At 49.0% G+C, this 17844-nt stretch overlaps 2 protein-coding genes across 2 annotated transcripts; one reads left to right on the top strand and one right to left on the bottom strand.

The window, feature by feature from the left end:
* Nucleotides 1-327: 327 nt before the first annotated feature.
* On the bottom strand, nt 328-1017 carry ATP5IF1 (ATP synthase inhibitory factor subunit 1). The gene is made up of 3 exons (XM_027892201.1): nt 907-1017; nt 701-813; nt 328-613 (listed from the first exon to the last, which is right to left on the bottom strand). The coding sequence occupies exons 1-3, from the start codon at nt 1000-1002 to the stop codon at nt 475-477; spliced, it is 348 nt and encodes a 115-aa protein (XP_027748002.1). The 5' UTR covers nt 1003-1017; the 3' UTR covers nt 328-474.
* Nucleotides 1018-1164: 147 nt separating this feature from the next.
* Nucleotides 1165-12057, top strand: DNAJC8 (DnaJ heat shock protein family (Hsp40) member C8). The gene is made up of 9 exons (XM_027892196.1): nt 1165-1230; nt 1941-2042; nt 3617-3673; nt 5265-5331; nt 5993-6087; nt 6850-6921; nt 8048-8139; nt 9111-9186; nt 11273-12057. Exons 1-9 carry the CDS (start codon nt 1180-1182, stop codon nt 11393-11395), a joined length of 735 nt encoding a protein of 244 aa, XP_027747997.1. The 5' UTR covers nt 1165-1179; the 3' UTR covers nt 11396-12057.
* Nucleotides 12058-17844: the final 5787 nt, after the last annotated feature.

Below are 17844 nucleotides of genomic sequence, written 5' to 3'. Positions count from 1 at the left end.
GACTTAGCTAAGGAACAGAGACCTAGAGACAATAAAACCCCTCTGGGCAATTAAAGTCATTGTGGAAGAGAACATTCATGTGAAAGTCAGGATCTCAGCTGTCTTGCTCCAGGAAGTAGCACCAGCACACATGACATCAGCATAAATTTAAAGTTATCCCACTAGGTACAAACGGTCATTTCTGTCAAATAAATCTAAAGAAAGTAGTTAAGTTCTGTACAGGCTTCTCTACTCAGGAGTACATCCTTATTTTGGAAGAACAATGAAGCTTAAAACCAGACAGTGGGGTTGGTTTTGTTTTCATTAAACAGTTACCGAGCAGAAAACTGATACTGAGTAGTTTATTTGACAATGTTGCAGACCACAGTATTAACTGGATGGGTTTGGATAATGCTGATCAAAATACACAGTCTTCAACGCTGTTTTTACACCACATTCAGTATTGGCCATGCACATTCAGCAACAGCACCGAGCTTAGTCATCCTTGAGCTGCTTGATCTTATGCTTGTGGCGCTCGATTTCTTTCTGCAGCCGCTCGATCTCTTTCTGGTGGTGGTGGATCTCTTCCTCGTGGTGCTTCCGTAAGGCGGACAGCTGCTCCCGCTCCTTCTCCCTGCGAGACACGACACGGCCCGAGCTGCAGCCCCGCAGCCCCGGCTGGGTTGGAACGACCCCCGCAATCCCCCCCAGCCCCGCTCACCTGAAGTACCGCTCCTCCTCGGCCGCCTGCTTCTTCCCGAACGCGCCGCCGGCCTCCCGGATGGCGCCGCCGCCGCCGCCGCCCTTCCCGGCGCCTTTGCCCAGCTCGCCGAGCTGCGGGGGACGAGACGGCGGGGTGAGCGCACACAAAGGGACTCCCCCCACGCAATATACCCACGCAACACCCCCGCAACCTCCCACACCCACCTGGTCGGCGCCCGAGCCCGAGCTCCAGCGCTGCTGCTGCGCCAGCAGAGCCCCGCGCAGGCCGAGCCCTCCCCTCAGCACCGCCACGGCCGCCATCGCCGCCTGCCCTTGGAGCGCCCGCACCGCCCACCCGCGGACGAACCGCCCACCCGCGACCGCGCCGCGCCGGCGCAGCCGCGACCGCGAAGGCGGTCGCGGCTGCGCCGGCGCGACGCGGTCGCGGGAGCCGCTGAGGCATCAGAGGCGGAGCCCTCACGGGGAGCGGCGGCGGCCATGGCGGGGCCCGGCGCGGCCGAGGATGCGTTCCTGACCTTCTACAACGAGGTACCGCCCGCCTGGGAAGGGAAAGGAAGGGAAGGGATCCGTGCTGGGCTCGGCCCGGCCCTCCGGGGCGCCCCACGCTTGGCTGTGCCCCCACCTCGGGCCCTCAGCGTGCTCCCCCCCCTTCTTCCCTTCCCATCCCGGCTGTGGGGGATCTGTCGCCCTCGGGACCCCCCTTTCCCTTGTGCCGCCTGTTCGGCGGGGCCCCCGCGTTTCTGTGAATGAGGCCGAGCGTTATAAACGTAAACACGTGGCTTGGTTTTTTTGCGCGTGAAAAAGCAGGCTTGGGCTGAAGTAAATAAGCTGTGGTCGGGGCTGAGGTGGGTTTGTGTATTTGCGTCGCTCAACGTGTTTAAAGGGCCGTGTGGGTTAAAAGCAATAGCGCGGTGTTTTCCGAGGAATCGCAGCGACGGGGCTGCTGGAGGGGCAAGGGGAGGGGAAAAGGCACAGCTGTAGAGCGAGCCGTGGAATAGACGGGCAGAAGTGTTCTGCGGGGTTTCTTATAGTTAAAATGTAGCGTTAAAAATACTGTTGTGCTACAGAAAAGGCTCAGAGACATGCTTTGTTACAGCTTCAGTAAAATAGCTACAGGCTGGGGGTGAGCAAGAAGTGTGTGAATTTTAGTAGGGGACGAGGTTGTGTGGTAATCACATGGAAAAAACAGCTAAGGATGTTGTGATGGTCAGTTAATGCAGGCCTCTCTTGTTCTTCAGGTAAAGCAAATCGAAAAACGAGACTCTGTTTTAACATCAAAAAACCAAATTGACAGGCTGACCCGACCTGGATCTTCCTATTTCAACTTGAACCCTTTTGAGGTTAGTTTGAACATTTTGTCCTCCCTTCCGACTTAGTCTGTTAACTTCCTGATTTCCTGAGTGTTTTATTGCAGTAAAAGACTGAACATAAAGGAAAAAAAAATGTAGGTATAGATTACTGTGCAAAAGTTTTGCAGAAGGATGGTGTCTGTCTGCTCGCTCTTTCTCACTGATTGCAATGCAAACTGTTCTTGTGTCACATTTCCCTCATGCAACATCACTTGAAGATTTGGCAGATCAGTGCTGGGTACTTTCTGAACAGAAAGGTAACAGCTGGAGGTGGCAGCTTGGCAATCTGGTCTTAATTCAGCATTTCTAATTGTTTTATTTCGAGTGTTCATCCCACTGAACTTGTGTAGCCTGAAGAACACAGTAAATAATTAATCTGGTATTCAGCTGGAGCTGGCTTTCCCTGTGTGTATTCCTTCCTGATATCATCTTCTGTGCCTTTTTAAAGCCCCAGGTGCTTTTTGTAGACCCAGTTCAGGGCTGATCAGGCAGATCAGTTGGCAGATTCACTCTGACAACATTCAGTTTTGTGTAGATCTTAATACTTGACTTGGAGAGTAAATTAAGAAAGCCATTTGGGAGTAGACTGTAGCTTTCCTGTGGGAGAGTGGTTTTTGTTTACAGACTATTGTGAATCTGCTCACTTACTGCTTAGATCTTCTATTCAGTAAATTAATTCACAGAAGAGCTCCTAAACTTTGCCACGTTCATAAAGATCAATAGACAAGTGATCCAATTCATGGAAACCAAACAGTAAAACTCTACTGTCTTCTTTTAAAATGATAAAATGAATAAATTCTTACAAATGGTAGTTTCCTGCCCAGAGTTCTCAGTTATGAATGGCCTGACAGTGTTCCAAAGCCCCCATGTGCTTCTGTTTCTGCCAGCATTGCTACAGGCCTGGTTGAAGGTTCAGCCCAGTTTATGGATGACAGCTGTCTACACAAGACTTGAGTGTAGAAAAGGCACTGGCATAGTCAGAGGAATCTAGCATTAGTAGATTTAGAGTGTCACAAACATGATGACTCTTAAAATGTTTTTGTTTTACTGGGTGAAAATTCATGTTGTGATGGAGGAAGCTTTCTGGCGCGTCTGTGTGCCAGTGAACCAAGTGCTACAGAATGTGCTGAGTTGGAAGGGACCCATGAGGATCATAGAGTCCAACTTCTGCAAAGGACACCCCAGCAATCCCACCCTGTGCCTGAGAGTGTTATCCGAACACTTCTTGAACTCAGGCTTGGTGCTGTGACCACTGCCCTGGGGAGTGTTCAGTGTTTGGCCATTGTCTGGATGGAAAACCTTCTGCTGATATCCAATCTAAACTTCCCCTGGCTCAGTTTCCTGCTGTTTCTTTGAGTCCCATCACTGGTCACAAGAGTGAAGAGATCAGTACCTGCCCCTTACGTGGGTGTTAAAGACCCCAGTGAAGTCTGACCTCAGTCTCCTGCAGGCTGAACAAACCAAGTGGCTGCAACCACTCCTCATAAAAGTGTTAGAGCTTACTGCCAGAAACCTAATAATGGAGAGTAACATCAAACTTCCTGTGCTCTCATGGTGTCTTTTAGGTGCTGCAGATGGATCCTGAGGCCACAGATGAAGAGATAAAGAAAAGATTCCGACAGGTATTTGGCTTTTGCGCTTGAAGTCCCTGGAAGTAAACTAGAAGTTCTGTTGAGATTGTGGAGCTGGGCTTGGGCACAAGAAAAACGGTGGTAAAGCTGTATCTGGGTAGAGGAGTGGCCTTTTTTGGCAAAATGTGCATAGAACAATGTATCAACAAGAGGAGAGCTGCAGAATGTTCCTGGGCCATGCATGGCTGGCTGCTTTGCCTGTGCGGTGTGTCAGGGGCTATTGCAAACTAAGATACCCATGTATAATCAGCTTATTGAACTGGACTTCAAAGAGAAGATGAAAACTCATCAGAAATCAGTTACCAAACCGAGAAAAGATGTTATTCTCTATAATATGGATTTGGATCCAGAAGTGTATTTTCTCTGAGTTCCTTTAAGAATTTCAGTAGACATTTTTGGTGGCTTGATTACTGGGAAGAGCAGCAGCTCTCCTCACTGACCTGTCTGCAACACGGGAAACATTACCCCAGCTTCCCTCTGCTGACAGACCTGCAGCAAAAATTTGAGTTTAATCAGTGCATGCAGCAAAGAAAGAGTATTTGGAGGGTTGTGGCTTCCACCTGAATTAATGGTGTGAGTGCTGGCTGGCAGAGGAATGTGCCTGCCAGATTGGTGATGGGATATGGGCTCCTCCTGTTCATGGGAAGCGGGAGGATAAACTTTTGGTTTGTGGCTGACTTCTCAGTTCTGTGAGACAATAAACTGGGGCTGTCTCAGCTTTGAGCTGGTAGAACACTACAGGGAGATGTTTTGAAGTCAAGGTGATGAAGTGAAAAAGGTGCATGGAATTGTGTATTGAAGAAATCAAACACAGAATGTGGAACAGCCAACAGAGGGGAAAACAGACAAGTAAATCTGTTCAGGACCGAAGGCAAACTTTTCCCCTGGGAACTAGAAAGTGGCAGCTGTAGAGCAGTTATTTTGCATTCTTTGGCACTAATGCAGTTTCAGTTGTTGATCTGTACAGCAATAGCAAAAATAAGAGGTTTAAAAAAAATAGCTATATGGAGAAAGTTTGAAAGAACTTTGTCTGGAAAAGGAATGTGGAACACTTCAAATGTGCCTTCCAGCACAGCTGAAGTTGCCCAAGGATGGCAGTGATCCATGTCCTGTCTCTGCCAGATAAGAGTACAGGAAGAAGTTTTCTTAACTTATAGTAAAGTAGCCTAAGGAAAAGCTTTCCCACTCTTAAATAGTTTGGTATTTGGACAACCTTAGGGATACTGGAGAAACGAGAGAACTTGGTTAAGGATGATCTTTGTAGGTTTGGGTTTTGTCAAGACCAAGGATACACAACCTGTGTGATGAGGGGTTCCCATCAGCCTGGGCACTGCAGCTGAGGGCTGTTTCAATTTTTCCACACTTCCCAAACTGCAGCTTTTCTCGGATAGCCTGTTTGTTAGACAGATTGTTTGATTTATCAGTTTGTACTGGCACATACTTCTGCATGACTTGTCCGTCTACAAAGGAATGTGATCCCTTGGGATTCTTTCTGTCTGAGACTATTTCCCTCCTCTCAAAAATCTCTGAAATACTCTTCATCTTTTACAATGATCTTGACAGCAAGATCCTTTTCTTGCAGCTGTCAATATTGGTGCATCCAGACAAAAACCAAGACGATGCAGATAGAGCCCAGAAGGCATTTGAAGGTAACGCTCCCGCCCTTTCTCTGTGTTGCTCTGGGTTAGTAGTTGATGATGCTTTTCTGGAGCTGGTTTAAATGTTCACTGGGGTGGAGGGCACAAGGGTTCCTGCAGAGGTGCTTTAGGAGAGGTAGAAGCAGCTGTGGGAGCAGCAGCTGGGTGGGGTGGTGGCATTTCAGCAAGTGGCACTAGGTGGCAACAATGGCACTGTCATGACACAACGGGGACAGACACCTCTGTGGGGGTTTGGGATTGTTCAAGAAAAGCTGTTTAATCTGTGCATTAGGTTGTATTCAATGATCATATGACAGAAGTCATGTGATGGTTTTAGATGTATGCTTTGCATCACAGTGAGGTGTTCTGCACCTTAAACTCACCTCAGGTTCTGTAACTACAGCTGGTGGGACTGATACTTTCACCTGCTGCCTCCAGAAGGTATTGGATAGTCCCTGCCATTACTGTACCCCCAAACTCATTTAACTAATCATGTTATCATTTACCTAGATGTATTTAACAAACCAAACCAAACAAACAAACAAAAAAACCTTTCCAAACAAATGACACGCACGAATTCTAGAAGCCAGATTTGTAATGCCAACAAGTAGCAGTCTTGTGATGCCTTGTGAGGGTGAGTACTGGTGCTGTTAACACTGGTGCTTTTTGTTAGCTGTAGATAAAGCCTACAAGCTGCTGCTAGATCAGGAGCAAAAGAAGAGAGCCTTGGATGTGATACAGGCAGGAAAAGAATATGTGGAACACACTGTAAGTATGGGAACATTTAGGGGTGGAGGTGAGTGGTAATCAATCAGTCAAACCTTGTAAGGGAGCTGGGCAGGTGGGCTCCGAGCTCTTCACATCAGGAACAAGTCTGCTGTGTGCAGGACTGCTGTTGAGCTCAGAGCTAGATAATTCAATGAAATTCAGTACTCGAAATAATTAGGTCAGATCACATGATCTGACCTACATATTTTTTTCCAAGTCTGTGAGTGAATGAATGATGCAGTTCAGATGTATGTAGGTAGAAGAGAATAGGTGGTGACAGCAGGAGAAGTTTGGAGGATACTGACCTATAAGAAAAAGAACTTCGTTTGCACTGGCCAAGAAGTTAGTTGAGTGATGTGGGTGGGCTAAAACACAACGAGCTTGAGGAAACAGATGATATGGGAGAACTCAGATACTCTAAACGCAAGGGACACTTGATGTTCTGCTTGTTGTTGTTAGTCACTTGAATATCAAATACCAAACTTTCTGCTGGTTTGGATGGTGTATATTTGATAAGATATGTTAAAAAAACCCAGAAGGGCTTGTATTGAAGGAATAGTATCCAACATAATACTTTTAATTTCTGCAGTTTGTGTGATAGTGTTCTTCTAAGTGTTTATCTGGGCTAGAAGAGTTTGGCCTAAAATAAATCAATGCAATCAAGAAGGAACTTCTTCCTGCATGTTGGAGTAGGAATGCAGAACTACTTGGATGCAGTTATATTAGACTTCTAAGGTTCTTATTTTTGTTCCTAATCTTTAGGTGAAAGAAAAAAAGAAACAGTTGAAGAAGGATGGAAAACCTCCCACTGTAGAGGAGGATGATCCTGAAGTTGTAAGTCATACACTGTTCAGAGAAACGTGTTTTGAGGGATTAAGATTCAAAACCACTGAAGAAGTATTTATTAGACTTGTTAATGTTGTAAATCCTTACAGTTACAGAAGAACAAATTCTAATTAGCCACTGTGGAGTACCATGTGTCGGGTGATACCCTGTACTTTGGAAAATAGTTTAACTGTAGTTGTAAAGAGTAAATACATCAGGAGATTATATGGACCAAAATACCCTGTCATTTTCTTGGAGCAATTCTTCATTGCTTGTGCATCATGCAGTCTTTTTTGAATTTAACTTTATGTTGTCTTCTGACTCCCCCCCCAAAGAGGCAGGGGGAGGACCCACTGCAGCCTGGCTAAAATGAGCCCGGGGAGGTTTTTGGCTGAGAGCTGTTCTGGCTGTTTATTCCATATAGCACTGGAGGACAGATGTGCTGTTCTGCAACAAATCACTTGTATTAAAAAAGGCATGGCATAATTTAGTTCATTTTACCTGAGTTCTAGTCTGAAAAAGTGATATGAGAGGCTGTAACAATGACAGATGATTTCCAAACACTGACTTCATTCGTCTTACTTTTATCACCTTATTTTTTTGTGGAAAGTGATTTTTTCCTGTTGATATCAACACAGTAACCCCATAACCGTCCTATTTTCCATTGATTTTCGTAGGTCTCTTGCTGTTCTTTAATAGTGAAAGTTGTTTTAAGTATACTGATTTCCTACTGAGAAGCCAATGCTAGATTTTTACAACACATCAAGAAGATCTGCTGAAAAATTACTCTCTAAACAGTGACCATTTTGCCTTTTTTTTGTCAAATGTAAAATTGCAAGACTTAAGAGAGTTTGAAATGAACAGTTCTGTTTAGATGCAGCTTCATGGATACAAATTAGAACAAGACTAATAATGAGGCTAATATGTAGTTGTTTCATGGTGCCAGGGCCAGAATTTAGTCAGCAGTGGTTTATGCCTTTTCTTGTGTGCTGCTGTTGACCACTGTCAGGGTAGGATAAGGGTTACATGGGCACACCTACGGTTCACTTTCTTCTTATGCTTCTTACATTCATATGTAAAACAGGCTTTAGTTATGTTAATGGCATTATTTTAAGACTGGATTTGTGTTTTACAGTTCAAACAAGCTGTATACAAACAGACAATGAAGCTCTTTGCTGAACTGGAAATTAAGAGGAAAGAAAGAGAAGCAAAAGAAATGCATGAAAGGTATAAACAGTGTTTTGCTTGTGCAGTTCAGGCTCTTCTTCCCCCTCATGCCTCCTCAGAGAATATAAGGGACCACAGGGTCTTCAGGTGGTCTTAAGTTGGAATGAACCTCTGGAGATCATCTGTTCTGACCTCCTGCTGAAGTTAAGGCCTTGGGTTAGATTAACAAGGGTCCCGTCAAGCTGACCTCCAATAATGTAGATTCCCCCCCTTCTCTGGGCAGCCTGTGGGTTGTGGAGCTCTGTGCTTGAGAAAAGCACAAAGGAAATTTGCCCTCCTGTGTTGAAGACATCGATATATTTGATAAGCTTATATTCTCTTCTGTGTACACATGGAGGCCAGCCACAACAGTGAAATGGTGACACAATTCTGCATGCTGTTGGCATGCAAATGATTGATTTTTAGTTTTAATAAAGTGTCAAATACCCTGTGGCATGTGTGATCCTGAACTACTTTAGGTGTTTTGATCACATGTTGATTGAATGCTCACTGTGGATGCTTTTCCTGGAGAACGATTCTGTGCTGGTCAGTGAGGTGGGAGATGGCTGCAGGCCACTGCTTTTGATTACAGGTGAAAGTTAGGGGGATAAAAATTGAATTCCTACCTTGCATGTTCAAGTGGCTGTAAACTTCTCAAAGTGTGTAGTCTCAACAGTTTTAGGGACTTACCGCTAGAGTTATGAAGGTGTCCAGCTTATTTTGCTGAGCAGGAGAAGCTGATTCACTAATTGTGTGCATGCTGTCAGTGGGACCAAACCATCTTCTCTGCTTGCTGCTCTTCCAAATTTGAAACAAAATTCTATTTGCTGTGCTATTTAGGTATGCATATCTATCCTTTCTGTAGTCTGTCAAGAAATCAGAGGAGCTTTCCGAGATGTTCTGAAAGTGCTACTGTTTCTTAATCTACTGTTCCTACAACTTCACAAGTAGCTGCTTGTGGGTTCATGACTTCTGTGTGGTTTCCCTTCCAGAAAGCGGCAGAGGGAGGAGGAAATTGAAGCACAAGAGAAAGCAAAACGAGAACGAGAATGGCAGAAGAACTTTGAGGTAATTAGCAGCTTAACTTACAGGATGTGCCTCAGCAGTTCTTGGCCATGCTGCATGGGATACCCACAGAGAGATGAGAGACCTTTGGTATGCAAGTCTGTAAGATAATTTAAGTAAAAGATCTGCACTAGCTTGGGTGGTCCATGTGTAGAGAGAAGAGCCCAGAAGGGCTTTCTTTCATGTCATCTGTGCAGAAACAGGTCTGGTAAGTTAAGGTTATTGCTCACCTATGTCAGCAGCTCATTCTTGTCTCTAGTTGTGAATTTGAATTGTTGCTTAGCCCAGGTCACTGGAGACCAGCAAAACTTAATCTGGCAACTGCTTGTGTGGGCTGTTGGTGGTACTTCCCAGTCTGGCTGCTAACACTTGCGGAATCTGTGTCTCCTCTGATTATCAGGAACGTGATTGACAGTCACTTCCCTGTACTCTGCCATGCTGCTGTCAGGGTTTAGGTGTCCAAAGTAGTTTGTGGTGGTTGTGCTGCTATTCTAGGGGTCAAACCTACAGCCCACCAAGATACTCGATCTAGCCTGTAACTGTTCCTTCATTACACGCCAAAGCTAAAGACCTGAGGCCTGCAGGGGTGGTGGGCAGGAAAGGAGTCAGTAAGGATGTGCAGGACCTCATGAAAGAATGAGCTAGATTGTTCATTTAATCCAAAGCCAGAGCCCAGTCTTATGTTCAAAAGGACTTCAAAAAATAAAGGTATCTGGGACAGGAGGGTGTGAACTAGACCAGCACCCTATGGAAAGTGGACAACCAGGATGTCTCTGAACACTCAGCTGGGAAGAGTTTGTGGTTGTGTGCTGTATAACAGGTATATAAGAGCTGAATATTCTAGAAAACTTGTTTAATGCTGCTGTGTTGAGTGTGCTGTGGGTTTTGTCATGCAGTGCCAGAGAGCTAAATTCAGTGTGTCACTGGCCTTGCTGCTGGCAGAGGTTCTGTGTTCTCACGCCAGGATGGCCACAGAGGGTGATGTCACTGCTGTGGGGGTGCAGTAAAGCACAGCAGCTGGGGATGTGGGAGCAACTGTCACAAATAAGGGGAGCTGCAGAACTATTGATACTGTAGCTCTGAGCACCTGTGTGTCCTTTGCCACTGCTGGACAGCTGAACCTCTGCACCAGCCTCTCTTTCTTGTGTATCCCAAGGATTCATTTTGGACATTTACACCCAGCTTTGACACTGTCTTTTCACGCAGATTAAATGGTCACCAGCAGGGCTGGAGAAGACCAGTGCAGGTGTTACCTGCAGATGTGCTGGGGTTGCAGTGTGCCCCAGCATCCACATCCCTGCTAGTGCTGGTCCCTGTCCTATCCTGCCATGGGAAGGGGGAAGGGAAGCAGCTGCTGTAGCCAGAGCCCGTCTGCAGCACCAGTATTGTAGAGATGGGCCTCGAGTGGATGGATCCCATGCTGTGAAGTTGATCATCCCTGGACTTAGACTGTCCTACACTGAAACCTGCAGCCTGTCGAGATCCTAGGTTGGCTTTGTGGGGAGATTTGGGGTTGGTGTTTTTATTTTTTTTTAATTTTTTTTTGTTTTGTTAACTTCTCAGGAAAGGTTTCTGCTGCTCTGCAGGTAGGGCAGGGAGAGGAGAAAAGTGCACCAGAGACCTTTTCTCGTTGTGTCAGTATGGTGAGACCTGGGGAGAGAAGGCAGCAGTATGTTTTCCTTCTCTCTTCTCCCTGCCTCCAAGCTGCAGCACCAGGAGGGTGAGGAGGTGAGACAGAGAAAGGAGATGGCACATTCTGGGCTGACAGATTAGGAACAGCCATTACAGAGGAGGTTTCTTTTTTCCTTTACACATTGAAGGATTCAACTGAGACTAATCAGGACTGCCCAACCCGAGCTGGTTGTTTCTGAAACAAAAAGCCAGCAGAGAGCTTATACTGCTGTGTGTGTAAGCTCAGTTGTGGTTCCACTGCACTGTGTTGCTCTGGCTCCTCTCAGTGTCTGTGTGTCTTTGGCTGTCAGGGGCTGTTGGATAAGGGAAGATTGCTACTGATCTCTTGAAATGGGTATGTACTGCCTGTGCTCTGCCTCTTGCACTTAAGTCTCCACTTCCTCTCTGTTGTTCCCAGGAAAGTCGGGATGGTCGTGTAGACAGCTGGAGAAATTTCCAGGCAAATACAAAGGGGAAGAAAGAAAAGAAAAACAGGACCTTCCTGAGACCTCCCAAAGTAAAAATGGAGCAGCGTGAATGATCCTGGCAGCACTGCCCAAATGCAGCTCCTCAGTCCCCTCTCTGCTTTTAAGGACTCATTGGCACCTAGAGTAAGATATGCTTTTTAGTAGACTGTTTGTTTCCAGTATAATTAATTATTGGTTGAAGTATTTTTTGTACTCAGTCCATTTGAAGTAGGGCCAGAGAATGACCCCGGCCGGGGCCCCGCTGCACATAGAACACTTGGCTTAGGAGAGTCCCTCCATCCCTGCTGTCCCTGTGTCTGCTGCCCTGTAACGTGGTGTTTTGTACTTCACAGAGACTGTGCTGTTTCATCACCTCTGTTTCTAGTTTGAGAGCTGAACAACGTATTGGAAATGCATCCAAACCTTTCCAGGCATCATCTTTCTCAGCAAGTTCAGCTGGGGAAAGGTCTGGACTGGCTCTGGGGTTGTGCTTCCAGCACTGGGCAGTGCAGCTGGCTGGCAGTTAAGTCCTGCAGCTCCTCACTGCACTGAGTGGTGCTTGGAAGGAACCTCTGCCCCCAAGATCTGATTTCCAAACTAAAATCCCAGCTCTCAGGCTTAGACTTCTGTTAATCTCAGTGACCAGCTGGTCCCTTCCTATAAAGGAAAATAACTTCTATTGATTAATAGTTAAGCTGCAATGGTCTGTATGTAAAATAAATTTTTACCCAAATTATTGTTTTTTCCTTGGAGTTATTAAAAAATGCAGTAGCAAGAGTGTGAATGGAGTGCTACCGCTGAGATGGTGCTGCTCTTCAGCATGCACACATTACCCAGTGAGGGTCTGCTGCCATCCCAAAGTCTGCTCTGCCCTGTATTTTGAAGTGACTGTCCTCAGAGAGTACCCAGGAGGCTGGGAGAGGATGGCCCTTCCCAGGATGCTGCCTGGGTGGAGGCAGGTGTGCCTGGTCCATGCTGAGGACTGAGCTTGTGGCTGGGCCGTGGGGGAGTGTGGATGGGCTGGGAGGACTTGGGCACCTGTCAGGAGCACAACTCCTCGGAGCTGTGGGGTGAGCTCGAACTCATGACTTTGAATTCCTAAAGTCCTACTTTCTGTGTATTGTATGTTTTTTAAGAGATTCTGGGCTATTTAATGGAATGTGCTACAGACTCACCTGTGCTGGGCAGGTTCCTCTGGAGACTGTTCCACGAGCTCTTCCCATCTGTCCTCATGGCCGTCCCCAAACCTGGGTCCCGTGAGGAGCTCTTCCATGAAGGGGATGCTTTCCTTCCTGCTCACTGCTGTTACCCAGCTCCTTTCACTGGTCTTCAAGTGAGTGCCATCCTTTGTGCTGCTCCTTGAACAGTGGCTCAGTCTGGCAGGATTGGTTCTGCTGGCCCTGGAGAGCCGTTTGTGTCCCAGCTCAGCTTTGATGAGCGGCCTCCTCTGCCCGCTGGGGAGAGCGACATGATCGAGTTGTTGTGGCACACATCAGGTGTCTGCAGGAAGAGCAGTTCCCAGGGAAGGTGGTGCTTCCTGATGGGACCAGGACTTGGCTGAACCTGCTGAAGGGGGTGGTGCTCTCCCCTCACTTTCCTTTCTCCTCCTCTCCTGCATTGGTCTGTGGGACCACATGGAAAATGAATATCCTTCCCATATAAAACTAAGGTATTTTGGTACTTTATACATTAAATAGCTCTTAACACATCAGAACACAGTTCCTATTTCCTGTGTAAACACAGGAGTGTAGTTTCTTTACCTTACTTGTCCTGTGAGTGTAACCTGCTAAATAAATAGATCCCTTGAGCTGAACCTCAAGGGGCAAAACATCGCTTAAAGAGTCACACGTTGGTGATGCTGGGGTGGCACATGAGCCAAACACTAATTACCAGCAGCAGACTAAGATAGGCTGACAGGTCTGGGAGACACTGAACTGTGCAGCATCTCTGTTCAGGCACTGAAATTATTTTTTATTGGCAGAACTTCATCCTCCAGTAATTGAGAATGCATTGGTAGGACACAACTTCCTTGTCAGGGCAGCAATTGGCCACATTTGTTCTGGGGAAAATGTCAGTTTGCTTGTGGTGCAGCCTCTCAGATGCAATCTGCTCTGCTTTTGGCTGTAGACAGGAGCAGTGCTGGGCAGCAGCTCACACCATCAGGGCAGTTCCAAGTGCAGTTTCACAGTGCCCAGTGGACGTGCTGCCCCTCCAACCTGCCTGCCTTTTCTTCCCTGTGAAAGTATTCCTGTTTTAAAAGATCTGTCCCCATCACTTTTGTCCCAGGGTCTTTCCCTTTGACCCCGAAACACTGGTCTCTAGCAGCATTTCTTTGCTGATGGTGTAATGTCTTTGCTGCTCTTTCAGATCCTTTCATTTTTTTCAGGTTGCTCAGGATAGGCCCTGTGAGAACTTGAAACATTTGTAAGACCCATATTAAGCTCTGATTGTGCTGCTCAGAGCTGTGTTGATGAGAATGTGCCCAGCCAGTGGCTCACCACTGGCTCTCGAGGGTGCAGTCACAGTGTCCAGGTCCGTGGGCTCTGCAGTGGAGTCCTTGTGTTCCAGTGGATCTGCCTGGGTTGGGACAGCTTGCAACAACACTGTTTCATTCTCAATTTAGCTGTTCCTGTTTCCTTTGCTTCCTGCCCTGCCTATGATATGCTTCTGTGTCTACACATGCAGTTTTTCCTGTCTTATCTACCCAGCCAAGTCCTGAGAAGCTTCCCATCTGCCAGGGGGGGCTTGGGCTGCACTGAAGTACCTGGCCCAGCTCTGAGTATTCCTCTGCTCCACTGGGAGGTTAATTCTGATCCCTGTATACTTTGGAGAAACAAAGTGGTCTGAATTGCCTGGGTGAATACGAGTGCACAATGTGCATCCCCACAGATGCCAAGGCAGTGGGGTGAACTGAATGGAATGCTGTTTAATTTCAAAAGGTAGAGATGTGTAGAGGGAGGGGTCTCTAGGCCTCCTCCCTCCCTGGAGCTCTTTTTGGGTCAATGGTTCTCATAGACTAAACTATTTGCCCTTGATGTGCAGGACCAGAAAATTCATCCGTGGGAATAAGGAGTAACTTTGTTTTCTTTCAGAAGGAGGAAAGGTACCAAGGAGCTGCAGAAGTGCCTTTCAGTAGGGTCTTGGCTTTGATTTCCCATGGAAATAACTTCTCTGTGTCCAGTTCCCAGAGATGTGGGAGGAGCTTGCCTTCCCCTCCCTTTGCACTTGGCAAGGGTGTATCTGCTGTTCAGCACTAGTGGGATGGGAAAGGAGCTTTGCAAGGTACTTGTTGTGTCTGAAAATAGAAAAGGGCAACTGCAACAGAAACAACTCACGTGAGGATAAAGAGGAGGGGGCAGCACCTTCCTGTCTGGTGCTACTGAACACCCCTTGTAGCAAAAATATTTCACTGACATTCATCCTGACTGTCCCACACCCAGTTTGTGGCTGCTACCTGTTGTCACACCGTTTGTCACTACTGAGAAGAGTTCATGTCTGTCCTCTGCACTTTCTTACAGCAGCTGCAGGCAGTGATCAGATGGTCCCTCTGCCTTTGGGCTGTCCCAGTCCAGCTCCCTCAGTAGGATGTGCCCCAAGCTCAGATTGTGGTGCCAGCTCTCTGCCTCTCCACATCCCTTCTGAGCTGCTCACACTGTTCCAGGTGCAGTGTCCCCAGTGGGACACAGAGGGGACATGAACTGCCCTCCTTCTCCGGCTGTGCCTGGCAGGGCTTGGCTGCCCTAATCACAACCTGCCCCACAACCTTCTCCTTGGGAAAGGCCACACTGGTGCAGCTTGGTTGGTTGGGAAAGTGTTCCCTGCAGCTCTGCATGCTCCAGTTGAGTGCCTGTCAGCCGTGCTGGGGGCTCCAGGCTGTGCAGACAGCCCGTTCCTGGCAGCGAGCAGGGCCTGCCATGTGTGCTCTGTGTGCCCGCAGGCTCTGCCTGGCCGGCCCTCCAGGACTGTCCCAGAACCCTCACACCTCTTTTCATGACGAAACCTGAGCCAGCTCCTCCCAGCAAAGAAATCCCAGACGCGTTTCCTTGTTAAACAACCCACGGGGAGCAAAGACAAACATGTCCTTTCTTGTTTAACACCAGTGACTCAGGCGGATGTTGTGCCCGTGCCCTGAGCAATGCCAGGGCCACGTCTGGGGAAACCCCAGGTTGAGCCCAAGCAGGGCAGTGCCAGCAGCAGCAGGAGGGATCGGGTCCCCCACGCGTCCGACTGCCCTTACTTCCCAGGCTGAAGGAGCACAAGGACCGAGGGGGGTTTGTGGTGCTGCAGAAGGGCACAGGAATCAGCTGCCAGAACCTGGAGTATCTTCGGGCTGATATGGAGGCTCCCACAGCAGAGCAGTCCTGCCCTGGCACTTTGCCTGCTGAGTCTCCACCTCTCATGGAAGCTTTGGAACAAGCACTCGCTTTGCTGGCTCCCGGCCCCAGGATCTGGAAGGAAATGAGGAGCCCAGAGGATGGACCTGCTGAGCACACTGGCCCCCCTTGCTGAACCCCAACCCTCTCTGTGCCCCTGGCCCAGCTGAGGAGTGACCCTGCCCAGGAGCTGCTCCAGGGCTGGGCTGTCCCACCTCAGGCCTGTGAGACCTCAGGTGACACAGGGGTGACAAGCCCCTGGCCAGGATGGAACCTCCACCACTGTATCCCTTTGGTCGCCTGCCCAAGGAAGGGCCACAGGAGCTGGTGTCAAGCTCCAGGGTGCAGCCAGGGCACAGCTAAGCTGTCACAAGTGCCAGGAGGGAAGTGAGTCACTCACCTGGGATCAAGCACAGCACGCTCCTTCCCGTCCGAGCCTCTTCCCGAGCAGAAGCACTGGCAGCTCGGCCTTGCCAGTGTCTCTGCTTGCAGCAGACCTGGTGGGCTGGGGTCTCTGACTGGGCTGGGGCAGGTGCTCTGTGACCCCAAGGTAAGACACTCCTTTCCCTCCTGCTTGCTCTCTCAGGCCTTCTCCACCCCAGCTCCACAGGCTCCTTCTGTGTCTGGGTATCTGAAAACATAGGCTGGCTCCGCATTCCCCATGGATCACTGAGTCATGGCATCTCAGGCAGCTCCAGGGGTTTCAGAGCCATCCTCATCCTCCCGAGCTGGGTGGGGGAAGACACTCCCTGTTCCCGTGCCCAGCAAGCAGGGATGAGGTGCATGGCAATGCCATGAGTCAGGTGGGTGCTGCTCTTGCTTTTCGGGCTGTGGGGATGGGAATTGCCCTCATCTGGGTCCTGTCCCACCCCTGGGTGGCAACAACAGCCTTGGCTTTGCTTGGACGCTTGAAGTGAGGTGAGGAGCCCTGCCTGGACCTTCCTCCTGAGGGGAGGGGAGTCAATGCTCAGAGCCTCTCACCAGACCAGGCCCTCACCCCGCTGGGAGCGGGCACAGGGCAGCAGCCAGGGCGGGAGGTGCCTCGGGAGCAGCATCCTGGCTGTGGCAGCTCAGCCTGGGCATGGCTGTGACAGAGCTGTGACAGAGCTGTGACAGCTCTGGGGCTGCAGCACACAAATCCCACTGAGCTCACCCCTCTGCTCAGCGCAGCAGGGCTGGGCTTAGGAACCAGAACCAGCGGGAGGCTGCCCGGCTCCCAGCAGTGACATTCCCTGCCAGTCCAGGCAATGCCAGTGGCACAGCCAGTGGCAGAAGCCATGCCCTGCCTTGGCAGCTGTCAGAGGGCTCCCAGGGAGTGCTGCTGTGTGGCTCCCTCCAGGAGGGGCTCCCCCCACGAGGGGCTCCTGGCCGATGGGTTGGTGGTGTTTCTCTGCCGAGCAAGCCCAGCTCTGGGGCACATCCCTTCAGGGTTGGTGACAAGGTGGGGGCACACTGTGCTCTGCTCTGAAATGCTCACGGCAGAGGAAGCACAGAGTTCATTTAGTATTTCTTTCCAGCAACAAGCAAAAGGAAATTTTGCAGAGGGTGGAAGTGAGAGGTGGGAATTCAGACAGTAACGCTCAGCACCAGCTCAGCAGCTGCTGTGGCTCCAAAGGAACTTCAGGCTCTTTCAGGGACCCATCCTGGCACTCAGGAACATGTCCTGGGGACTGGGATCAGCAGAGACCAGGCTCATCTATGTGCTGGTCCTGCCCCACACAGCTCTGAGCGCGGTGGCAGCAGCTGGTGCTGTCACAAGCTCCATGTTGGTGTTTCATCCTGTCCGTGTTCGCTGCTTGTGTGACCAGCAGGGCAGTCACAGACCCATCAGCTGAGCTGCTGCTCCTCCATTCCCACTGCTCGGACAGCTCCTCCCCACTAACACAGCGGGGCTGTTCTCGGGAAGCAAGATCTGGATGTTTGCTTATAATACTGTATTTTCAAACCCAAGAGAGTTTCTGATCCCTGCAAAATTTACATGTGGTCATCCAAAGGGAATATTTTGCCAAAGAGCTCCACCTGAGATGGAAACGACCCCAAGGACATGTGCCAGAGGCAGGCAGTGTGTACAGGGAGGCAGTGGGCATCTGCCACTGGGAGCCAGACCAGTGGGAAACATCCACTGCCCACCAGCCAGCCTGCATGGAGTT

Source organism: Empidonax traillii, unplaced genomic scaffold, assembly GCF_003031625.1.
Source record: "Empidonax traillii isolate 1590-97213 ecotype Southwest subspecies unplaced genomic scaffold, ASM303162v1 scaffold341:size590984, whole genome shotgun sequence".
Lineage (NCBI taxonomy): Eukaryota > Metazoa > Chordata > Aves > Passeriformes > Tyrannidae > Empidonax > Empidonax traillii.
The sequence above is the reverse complement of the archived record's forward strand: the minus strand, read 5'-3'. Positions and strand labels throughout refer to the sequence as shown.